This window comes from Cololabis saira, chromosome 10 (genome assembly GCF_033807715.1).
Source record: "Cololabis saira isolate AMF1-May2022 chromosome 10, fColSai1.1, whole genome shotgun sequence".
In the NCBI taxonomy this organism is placed as follows: Eukaryota; Metazoa; Chordata; class Actinopteri; order Beloniformes; family Belonidae; genus Cololabis; species Cololabis saira.
In genome coordinates this window covers 1,888,670-1,900,886 of record NC_084596.1, presented here as the reverse complement: position 1 = coordinate 1,900,886, position 12,217 = coordinate 1,888,670, and the positions used below count along the sequence as shown (strand labels likewise).

Genomic DNA, 12,217 nt, shown 5'->3' with positions numbered 1-12,217 from the left:
CACATACATACATACATACATACATACATACATATATATATACATACGCACATAAACATACCGGTCCAATTGTGTCAGCAACCAACCATATCAGTCCAGTGTTCAAATTGGAAAAGCTGATGCATCATAATGAATGGAGGGGTCCAGCTGTGTATATAACAGCCCACATTTCAGCCTCAATCACGGACCCTGTCAGAGAGCAGCTTATGTGATACATACCAGAGCTGCATCAGTTAGCTGTAGTAACCAGTTTTTCCAACGCATATGTTTTAGCTTTATCAGGATCCCTGAAGCTCACCCAAGTTCCATCTTCCAGAGTGATCCGGAGATCCGCGGGGTACCACAGCCCAAAGTGAATGCCCTCACACAAACGTAACAGGTTGCGCACCTCCGTGAAAGCGGCTCGCTGTTTGGAAACGGCTTGGGTGAAGTCGGGTAAAACACGAACCGTGCCCCCGTTGCTTGTTTGAAGTTGCCGCAGTGCCACAGCCTTCCTCATAATCTCTTCCTTCTCTTGAAAGTAGTGGCATCTAACGATGAAAGCCCTTTGCGGCTGGTTGTCCTGTGTTACCTTGCTTCTCAGAACGCGATGAGCCCGGTCCAGAGCCGGGGCTTTATCCAGCTGAAGCAGCTCTCGGAGCATATCAGCCATGAACTAGACCGGCCGCTTTCCGCTCTCCCGACCCTCTTTCACACCGACCACGCCGCGATCTCGCCTCTAAATCCTCAGCTTTATCTTTCAGCGTTGTGATCTCTTTTTTCATCCGAGTCACCTCCTGTTCCAGCGCGGTGATCATGTCCGACTGCTCGCCGGTCGCCGTCTCCAGGTGAGCGACCCGTCCCTCTAGTGCTGCACTCCGGGCCTCGGCCAGTTCATTGGCCTTCTTCAACTCACTCTTCAAGGCCTCAATTTGAGTGTGCAGCTCCGTACGTTGTGCCTCCGCCTTCTGGTCAATTTTGGCAATAAGTTCGTCTTTCAGATCACGTATGGCTTGAATTATAGGTTGGTCAGAGGATTTACTCTGCATTGCCTGGGAGCTAGCGCTATCGTTAGCTTGTTTGCTGGGGGCCCAGCGCCTGTCAGGCATGGCGCTGTTTTAGCTTGTTGGACACAACTCGAACAGATTTAACAGTCGACTGGTGACTTTATCAAATATAGGAGCCGTGTTAATGCGGTTATGAAACAAAAGCAAAAGCGTCTTTACAGATTTCTGGTGTTGAGCTCTTCCACCTCACTCCTTCCCTACATGGTGTCGCACCAACTATTTTTTTTGTCATCCTTTTCAAGCAACCAATCATCCGTCATTTGAGCAAGCGTTGTAGCTGTGGAGTGGCCTTTCTTGTATGCATGTCAATATCCTGAATTTAACCTATTTTTCAAAAACCTGAACAACGTCCTGACACTCAATGACGGTTTTGATGTGTTCCAGTCAGGTTTCCGGCCACATCCCAGCACTAAGACAGCTCTAGTAAAGGTCCTTAATGATATCCACTCCAATAGTGCCAACATTTCAGTCTTAGTCTTACTGGATATCAGTGCTGCTTTCAACACAATCAACAAGAACATCTTGATAGACAGGTTGAATAATTGGGTGGGACCTTCTAGCACGGCACTAACCTGGTTTCAGTCCTATCTAAAAGACAAAGTATATTTTGTGTCTTTAGGTAACTACAAATCAGAGCTAACATAAATAACATGTGGAGTTCCTCAAGGTTCAATTCGGGGGTCTCTTTTGTTTAATATGACCTGCTCTCACTTGCTCAAATTATGAAAAAAAAAACAAACAAAATGTGCTACCATGACTATGCAGATGACACCCCAATAAATATAAGCATCTCACCTAGAGACTATAATCCAATTAAAAAATGGTATCAAATGCATTGATTGCACTAAAAATGTGCCACGATTTACAGTACTCCAGTTAATTGAAGATAAAAACAGAAATTAAAGCTGCAAGCAGCGATGAACGGGCCCTCGCACCCTTGTGCACGTTTAGGTGTGCTGCAGTGGAAGTTTGTATGACTTGCATGTAGATTCTTTAGGCCTGGACATTTAGTGGATGACACCACCCACGACTCTCTATATCAAACCATTCAAAAGTTATGGCAGAAATTAGGATTTATCAGATATGGACCAATCAGAAGAAGGGGCGGGGCTAATTTGCACCAATTATGTTCAAGGACTCAAAACCGAGTCCGATGACACCACCCACGAGTCTTTGTCTGCCTTACTCTGCTGCACCTCTCACTTTTGTATTTCTTTTGTATAATTTTTTTCTTGTATTTTTTGTATAATTTGTCTGTTTAAATTGTAAATAGGTTATACTTATTCTTATTTTTATTCAGAACTGTCCTTCTCACTACCTCAAACTGCTGCACCTTTAAAATGTTTATACTGTACATAGAAATACCACATTTGTTTATTGTTTATTTGTTTATTGTTTATTCTTAATACCAAAGAGCGAAATTACCGGAGTCAAATTCCTTGTTGGACAATGTTCGAACCTGGCCAATAAAGCTGATTCTGATTCTGATTCTGATTTATGTCAAATCATTCAAAAGTTATTGCAGAAAATAGGAACTATCAAATATCGACCAATCAGAAGAAGGGGGGGGGGGGGGGGGGGGGGATTAAACGTTGGCATTCAGCTTCAAGTAATGAAGCTAAAAACAAATAGCCAACCCAGAAATCAGGGAGTGGTTCTGGACTCAGACCTGAACAGCCACATTAAGACAGTAGTGAAGTCAGCCTGTTATCACTTAAAGAACATGTGGACCACACAACTCCAGTTATAATATCTTTACACAGGTTTCCTGTCTGTCCCAGAATAGATGTTAAATCCTGCTGCTGGTTTATGAATCTCTGAATGATTTCGGGTCAAAATACATCTCTGATCTCCTGGTCCATGATGAACCAACCAGAACCCTCAGGTCGTCAGGGACACGCCTACTTTCTGTACTCAGAGTTAAAACCAAACATGTTGAGTGAGCGTTCAGCTTTTGCTCCTCACCTGTGGAACAAACTCCCAGAATGCATCAGGGAGCCTGAAACTCTCTATAGCCTTAAAGCTAGGGTCTACGATTTTACATATTGTACATTTTTATCAAAATAATTTATGAGGTTGTTATGGCCCAATAGTGTTACCTATGAAATATGATTAGCAAAAAGAACCAAAAGAAAATATTTCTTCTATCTGCTGTAATCCTGCAAAGAAGTCAACCAATAGGTGCCATTTGGCTCAAACGGTGCGTATTGGTCAATCTGCTTGAATGTCAGTGATTGGACAGTCCTCACCCTTCTCCCCGCCTCCCAAAGTACGGCAACACGAAGGACATATTCCTGCTGGCTCCCGTACCAGAGGGGGTGTGTCGGAGGCGGGAGCTTCATGTAAGGCAGACCATGGGGGGAGGGAGTTTGTGTGGGGAATAGGTATCTTTTTTTTTTTTTTTAACTCAAGATAGTAGACCCTAGCTTTAAGTCAAGTTGAAAACCTTTTTATTGACTTATGTCTGTATGTCTTTAATGACTGCTTTTAAATTCTTAAATGTTTTATTCATTTTTTTTAAATCTTTTCATTTTAAGCACTTTGATTGTCTTGTAAGGCAAGGCAAGGCAAGGCAAATTTATTTATATAGCACAATTCAACACAAGGTAATTCAAAGTGCTTTACATTGACATTAAAAGCAGCAAGACATAATTAGACAGTAAATAACAAATGAGATTTAAAAAAATAAGAATAAGATGCTAAGAAAAGAAGTAAAATAATAAATTAAAAAACGTACCTCTTCGCTTGGGGGCGCTGCAGTGCGTGTGCGACCCAGCAGTCTACCTGTCCGTGCTTATTGATTGTTTTTATTGTTCTTGTTTTATTGATCTTATTTATTTTAACGTCTGCGTGTGAGTGAACTTGCCAGTGACCCAGCGATGTGGTTTGTGAAAACTTTTATTCACTTGGCTGTGGTCTTGAGCGTGATAACGCTGCTGCTAAACTTCTCCACCTGTCATGGCGTGGATGACGTGGATGAACACGGCGCGTTGGGGAGAATTCTTCTCAGCCGTGACTTTCTACTCTCTTTACGGACATCGACCGGTGATATACCAGCGGACATCCCAGCTGAGCTCCAGAACACCAGAAGCAGGAATCGGAATCGGAAAAGAGGGAGAAGAGGAGGACTACGTCGGAGACTGAAACATCTCAGGCTTGACAACCACCGCAAACTGCCTCCCCTTCCTACAATCCTGCTGTCAAATCTCCAGTCTCTCAGACACAAGACGGATGAGCTGGAGGCATGGGTTAAGTGGAAAACTGGCATCAAATACACTTGTCTTCTCGCTCTTACGGAAACATGGCTGAGCAAGGTGGATCGGGACAAGGACCTCAACATAAGGGGGTTTGGAAGCCCAATTCGTCTGGACCGAGACCCGGAGATAACCGGGAAAAGTCTCGGTGGAGGAGTGTGTCTCTATGTGAACAAAAGGTACTGTAATACCGTTGTGGTTAGAGAACGTATATGCACTCCAGACATTGAACTGCTGTCAGTGTCTCTCCGTCCGTTTTATTTACCTCGCGAGTTTCAACAGCTGTCTTACGCGCTAGTGTACAAACATCCGCGAGCTAACGCGTCAGCTGCCGCTCAGCTGATCGCTGACGTCACTCAAAGACTGGATGACATCTGTCCAGAGGCCCCCAAATTCATCTTGGGAGATTTTAATCACTGTGTTTTAGATAAAATCTTGAGATCTTATGAACAGTATGTAACCTGTGCTACCACACAGAAGAACACCATCATTGATCTTTGTTATGGATCAGTAAACGGAGCATACAGATCCATGCCCATGCCATCTTTTGGCGCTTCTTACCATAACAGCGTGTACCTAATGCCTATGTATATACCCGCCTTCAGGCGCCTGGATCGGGAGGAGAAGAATGTAAAAATCTGGTCGGACGACAGTATATCCTCCCTCCAGGGGTGCTTGGAATGTACAGACTGGCTTTTATGATGCTTGTAGAGACATTGATGAACTGACCGATACAGTTTCTGCTTACATACATTTCTGTGTAGATACAGTTATCCCAACAAAAAAGGTGTGTATTTATCCAAACAACAAGCCATGGGTAACCAAAGAGCTGAAAAGTGTCATCAACAAAAAGAAAAAGACCTTTTGTTGTGGAACCCCATGGAAAAGAAAGCAGTATCCAGAGAAGTAAAAAATGAAATAAAGAAGGCAAAAATACAGTACAGAAGGAAAATTGAAAATCCATACAGTAACGGGGATCCAAGGGCAGCCTGACGAGGCATCAAATCTATGGCAGCCATTAACCAGCCCACCAGTGAAACCAGACAACTCACCAGGATAACAGGTGTGGATGATGCTGACCTACCAGATGCTTTTAACCTGTTTTTTGCCAGATTTGAAAGGCCCCTGTCAGAGGATGTCCCTAAGCTAAGAGAGTCACTGACAGATCTAAATGAAATTGAAATATCCCAGAATCAGGTCATAACCCTGTTTAAAAAAACAAAAATAGGGAAGGCCGCTGGCCCTGACGCCATATGTGGACTCACATTGCGCTACTGCGCTGACCAGCTTGGGGAAATTTTCACAACCATCTTTCAGATGTGTGCAAATAGTGGTCAGATACCTACTGCATGGAAAAAATCTACCATAATTCCTATCCCCAAATCAAAAAAACCCAAGGAACTAAACGAATACAGGCCAATAGCACTGACCTCTTTGGTACTGAAAAGCTTCGAATCCTGAAAGAAGAAATCATTCCATTAACTTCTGACAAACTGGACCCATTACAGTTTGCCTATCGTGCGGGTAGAGGTGTGGAGGATGCGAAGCTCTTCATTTTAGATAAATTGTACAAGCACCTCGAAAAACCTAAATCCCATGATAGACTTTTATTTGCTGATTTTAGCTCTGCTTTTAACAAGATGCAGCCTCATATTTTAATTGAAAGGTTATCCTCTCATTTTATGCTACCGGATAAGATTTTATTGATGATTTTAAACTTTTTAACAAACAGACTGCAGCAGGTCTTTGTGAATGGACGCATGTCCTCTGCCCTACTGTCAAACACAGGCTCCCCTCAGGGCGGTGTCCTTTCCCCCCTGCTTTTTATTCTTTACACAGACAGTTGCAGATCCTCTCAAGAAAACAGCTGTCTTGTCAAGTTTTCAGATGACACAGTCTTACTGTCTCTTCTTCAGGGCCACCAATCAAATCACGCTTGTGCCCTCCCTGAATTTATCAAATGGTGTGAAGATAGCTCCCTCAACCTAAATGTAGCAAAAAACAAAGAAATTATCATAGATTTCAAGAAATCCAGTGTCGACCCCAAACCGAGCACTATTCACAATGAAGAGGTACAAATAGTACAAACGTACAAATACTCGGGCACTGTGTTCGACTCGCAATGGAAATTCAATGAAAACACTGACGGCATTGTAAAGCGAGCAAACCAAAGGATCTATCTGCTGAGGAAACTCAACTCTTTTGGTATCAGCAGGAACATCTTGTGTACCTTTTATCAAACTTTTAACTTTTTAAGAGAGTCTTTTAACATTTTCCTTTATATGTTGGTTTGGTGGTCTATCCATGAAAGACATGTCTGAACGACATTGTTAGGGTTTGCTCTAAAATTACTGGAGTCCAGCTTAAAGACCTCTGCTCTCTTTGGAAAGCACGGCTGGTGCAGAAAGCAGACAGGATACTCTCCCACCGTGATCATGCTCTGGCCAACCACTTTGTAATTATGCCCTCAGGTCGGCGGTATTATGTTCCGGTGCGGAAAACAAACCGCTATGCGGATTCCTTTGTTCCGTCTGCCATAAGGCTGCTAAATACAAAATGAAACTTGAAGTTTTCTTGCTATGAACGACTGTGAACCATAAAGTATTTGCATTCTGCTCTGCTGTGCTGTCACTGGTTGTGGTTGTTGTTGCTGATGTGGTCGTGGATGTTGGCCGTTTGGTGTATTGTGTGTTGTTGCTATGGACAGGCCGACTGTAGAAATGAATTGCCCTTTGGGAATAAAAAAGTATTCTGATTCTGATTCTGAAAAAGCACAAGCTGTTAAAAATAAGGGCAGTAGAATACAGCAGGTAAGTTTAATTTAGGAGTACGCTTGAGTAAACAGTAATGTTTTTAACCCTGATTTAAAGGAGCTGACAGTTGGAGCAGACCTCAGGTCTACAGGAAGTTTGTTCCACCGGTGAGGAGCAGAATAACTGAACGCTGCCTCACCTTGCTTGGTTCTGGTTCTTGGGACACACAACAAACCAGATCCAGATGAACCTCAGGGGTCTGGGAGCTTCATAGGGAACTAACAGATCAACAATGTATTTTGGTCCAAGACCATTCAATTCTTTGTAGACCAGCAGTAAGATTATAAACTCTATTCTTTGACTAACTGGAAGCCAGTGTAGTGATTTCATGACCGGTGTGATGTGGTCCAGTTTCCTGGTGTTTGTAAGGACTCTGGCCGCAGCGTTCTGGATCAGCTGCAGCTGCCTGATAGATTTCTTGTTAAGGCCTGTAAAGATGCCATTGCAATAATCCAACCTACTGAAAATGAATGCATGAATAAGTTTTTCCATGTCTTGTTTAGACAGAATCCCCTTAATTCTAGCAATGTTTTTTAGGTGGTAATAGGCAGATTTAGTGATAAACTTTAGATGGCTGTTGAAGTTCAGGTCTGAGTCAATAATTACACCAAGATTTCTGGCTTGATTTGTAGCTGTCAATGACATGGAGCCGAGGTGACGCTGATCTTTTCCCTTTCATTTTTAGGGCCAAAAATTATCACCTCTGTCTTTTCTGCATTTAGCTGGAGAAAATTCTGCCACATCCACTCATTGATTTGGTGAATACAGTTACACAATGAGAGTAGGGGACTGTAATCATGTGGTGACATTGAAATATAGAGCTGTGTTTCATCGGCATAAGTATGGTAGGAAATGTTGTGATGTTCCATAATCTGAGCTAGCGGTAGCATATAGATGTTGAATAGAAGCGGTCCAAGAATGGACCCTTGAGGAACCCCACATGTGATCTTGGTTCTCTCAGACTCATGGTTTCCAATTGACACATAAAAGGCCGTATCGTGCAAGCAAGATTTAAACCATTGAAGCACAGTGCCGGTAAGTCCCACCCACTTTTCCAATCTGCTGAGAAGAATGTTATGATCAACTGTGTCGAATGCAGCACTGAGATCCAATAATACCAGAACAGAGGATTTGCCTGCATCATTATTCAGATGAATATCATTTAGGACTTTGATTGTTACGGTTTGGTCTTCTAAGGACCCAAGTGCAGGAGAGAGAGGGAGGCCAGAGGCAGGAGTTCTCAAAAACAAAGGGTTTAATCCACAAAAGGCAAAAACAAGGCGCTGCAGAGCAGGATCGAAAAAACACCAAACTAACAGGGATCAAGGACCAGGAGCACATGGAGGGAAGAACCAGTACGGACCGACAGGGAACCAAGGAATGACAAGACAAGATATACTGAGGGGATAACGAGACATGACGAGACACAGGTGCAGACACAATCAGGGCAGATGGGACACAGGCGGGGCAAGACAGAAACTGAAAGTCAAACTGGGGGAAGTGTCAAACCCTGACATTGATGAGTACAGTCTCAGTGCTGTGGTGTGGCCGAAATCCAGACTGAAATGCGTTAAAAAGGTTGTTTTGCATCATAAAGCATGGATTTGCTGGAAAAGTACCTTTTCAATGATTTTCCCCAAAAATGGCAGATTTGATATTGACCTATAGTTACTAAGTGTTGTAGCATCCAGATTTTATTTTTTCAGAAGAGGTTTTATTACTGCAGTTTTCAAGGCAGGGGGAAACTGGCCTGTTTGAAGAGAAGTATTTATTATCTGCAGTACATCCGGAGCTATGCAGTTAAAACTGATGTGATGTTGTTTGTGAAAAAGTCAGCAAAGTCATTTCAGGCCTTTTTTGACAGCAGTTCAATGGGGATTGAGGCTGTGGGGTTTGTCAGTCTTTCTACCACAGAAAACAGTGTGCGAGCATTATTACTGTTTCTATCGATAATCTCTGAAAAATATGATTGCCTTGCATTCTTCACTTTCTGGTTATAGTTGCGAAGACTCCCTTTATAAATGTTGTAATATACCTGAAGTTTGTTTTTGCGCCACTTGCGTTCTGCTTGTCTACATATCCTTCTCTGTACTTTAACCAGTGTGTCGTTTGTCCAGGGTGACTTTTTCCTCCCGGACACAACTTTGGTCTTAATTGGGGCGATAGAATCAATAACAGTCATAACATTGAAATGTTATACACAAACGTTCCTAAATAACCTCATGATCTCTCTTTAATCTCTGCAGGTTGAGTGGCTGTAACCTCTCAGAGGACATCTGTCCACTTCTGTCCTCAGTTCTCAGCTCTCAGTCCTCCAGTCTGACAGAACTGGACCTGAGTAACAACGACCTGCAGGATTCAGGACTGGAGCAGCTGTGTCCTGGACTGGAGAGTCCACACTGTCACCTGGAGTCTCTCAGGTCAGAATCCATCAAGTGTTCAACTGTTGACTGTTAGAACTGTGGTTGATATTGAAGGATTGTTGATGTGTTTCTGCTGATCCTCTGACTTCTCCTTCAGCTCCATCCTCAGGTGAACATGAGGACAGAGTCAGCTTTAGTCTCAGAGCAGTTCTCTCAGAGTCTCTGCATGTGTGTTGTGTTGTGTGTCTGCAGGCTGTCAGGCTGTCTGATCTCAGAGGAAGGAAGTTCTTCTCTGGTCTCAGCTCTGACCTCCAACCCCTCCCACCTGAGAGAGCTGGACCTGAGCTACAACCATCCAGGTGAGACAGCAGGGAAGCTTCTGTCTAGACTGGAGGATCCCCGCTGGAGACTGGACACTCTCAGGTAGGAAGACAGCAGGACATCAGTGTGCTGGACTCTTCCTCGTTGTTGTGGACATCATCTTTGTGGCTCTCTGGCTTTAAACAGAGATCTTTGAGCAGACAGAGCTGTTGCAGCTGATCTGGTGCTGCAGCAGAGCTGTTAGATGTAGTTCACAACTCTGAGCTGTTCTTGGCCCAGTAAACATCCCAGAACCACAGCAGGGTGGTTTTCAGGCCTGTCACAGCACAATAACAGCTGCAACTTCACTCATCCATGACATGGTCTCATCCTGCTGCTGATTCAGCAGAGATTAAATCAGATGAAAAGAATGTGTTCAAACTGTGCTGGAAGGTGACGACCACAGGACTTCAGAGATGCTGCATTCACGTGCATCTGTCCAAGTGTTGGACTGTTCCTTCATCAGTGTGTGAGAGCCATGTAATGTCCATGTTTGCTGAGAGAGACTGTGCTGGTCTGACCCCCCTCCTCCTTCCAGGGTGGAGCCGACTGGACAACGATGGATGACACCAGGTCTGAGGAAGTGTAAGTGTGTTTTCATTTCATTCACACATTCAACCATCTTCACACTGACACATCACTCATTCATGAGTCCATCAATGATCAATGACAGATCAATAATAACTGATGGGTTTTTTTTTCTCTCCATCAGATTCCTGTCAACTCACCATCGACACAAACACAGTCCACAACTACATCAAACTGTCTGACAACAACAGGAAGATGACACGTGTGGAGGAGGATCAGTCATATCCTGATCATCCAGACAGGTTTGATGTCTGCCGTCAGCTGCTGTGTAGAGAAGTTCTGACGGGTCGCTGTTACTGGGAGGTCCAGAGGAGAGGAGGAGTTTCTGTATCAGTGAGTTACAGAAGAATCAGCAGGAAAGGAAGCTCTAAAGATTGTGGGTTTGGATGGAACGATCAATCCTGGAGTCTGGACTGTTCTGATGATGGTCAGTACTATGTCTGTCACAATAACAGAGTAACATCTTCCTCCTCCTCTTCCTCAGTCTATGACAGAGTAGCAGTGTATGTGGACGTTCCTGCTGGAACTCTGTCCTTCTACAGCGTCTCCTCTGACAGACTGATCCTCCTCCACACCTTCAACACCACATTCATTGAACCTCTTTATCCTGGGTTCGGGTTCTATCGTGGTTCTTCAGTGTCTCTGTGTTGAGTTTAGTCTCAAGAGTCTCCTCCTGTCAGAGAAACTGTCTCTGTTGGACAGATAGTTGAATCTGTACATGTCTGTCTCTGTTTCCATCAGAACACCTGAATCACACGTTGGTGAAACTGTTCTGAATGATTCCTTGGAAACTTCTTCTTCCCCCGGTCCTTTAAAGGTGGAAGCTGCCATCATTCCAGGATCCACATGTTGTTCTTCTGTCTGTTTCCAGTCAGAGCTTCACAGTGAACAGCAGCATGTTGTTTCTCTGCAGCTCAGTTCAGCTGAGATCATTCAGTTCATGTTAGCTGCAGGTAGTTTGCTGCACATGTGACCAACTGTGATGTCAGAGAGGAATCACTGAGCTGCAATCAGCCCAGATGAAGTTACAACCTGCTGACATATCTGAGCACAAGGTTGCTGTGCAGCCAGGGTTCATCCTGGTCTTTATTCACACCCACTTCCTGTTCCAGCCATGATGTCATAACTGGACTGTCAGGTCTCTGTCATGGTAAAGGGTTTGTTTATATACGAGTTTATTATGTGAATAAGATGATCCATCCATCATCTAGAACTGTTTCTTCATGTTCAGGGTCCCGGGGGTCGGCCTGGTTGATTTTTACACTGTACTATAAAGATTTTTTTGTACATTTGTCGTAGGAGGAGAAATCAACAACAATAACATGCTTATATGGTTCCTAGACTGTAAGAAGAAGAACTGGACAAACCTCCATGATGTCACTCGTAGGTTTTCTGAAGAGAGGTTTTAAAGCCTCGTCTTCCTCGTACTGCGCTGCTCCATGTTGTAAACAGGAGGAACAAATTGGTCTGGAAGCTGCAACACCAACTAAATCAGGATCACCGACCTTTGTGAACTAAGACCTAATTCAAGGATCCTGAACAACAAGAAAGGCTACTTGCTGGATTTAACTTTTTGAATAAAGTTCTCCTTTGATGACAATATTTGATATTCACTTATTTTTTTTATTTTATTTTTTTTTCTTTTAACCTTGTCTGCACACATATTGCATGATATTCACTTATTAAAAGCGCTGCCTCAACATTTCCTCACAATAATTATACAATTGATTTATCATGCTGGGAAACACATTTTGTTCCAACTTTCAAATGATCACTTCTGTAACATTTTAGTA

The 12,217-nt window shown here is 43.4% G+C and overlaps 1 protein-coding gene across 2 annotated transcripts in view; it reads left to right on the top strand.

The window, feature by feature from the left end:
• LOC133452301 (NLR family CARD domain-containing protein 3-like) overlaps positions 1-12,016 on the top strand; it is a 47,447-nt gene extending 35,431 nt beyond the window's left edge. The window contains exons 7-10 of one of the 2 annotated variants that reach the window (XM_061731537.1): positions 9,360-9,533; positions 9,729-9,899; positions 10,375-10,421; positions 10,549-12,016. In XM_061731537.1, coding sequence (XP_061587521.1) covers positions 9,360-9,533; positions 9,729-9,899; positions 10,375-10,421; positions 10,549-11,075 — 919 coding nt within the window. In that variant the 3' untranslated portion in view covers positions 11,076-12,016. The remainder of the gene's footprint in view (positions 1-9,359; positions 9,534-9,728; positions 9,900-10,374; positions 10,422-10,548) is intronic. The other variant, XM_061731535.1, reaches the window with a different exon arrangement.
• Positions 12,017-12,217: the final 201 nt, after the last annotated feature.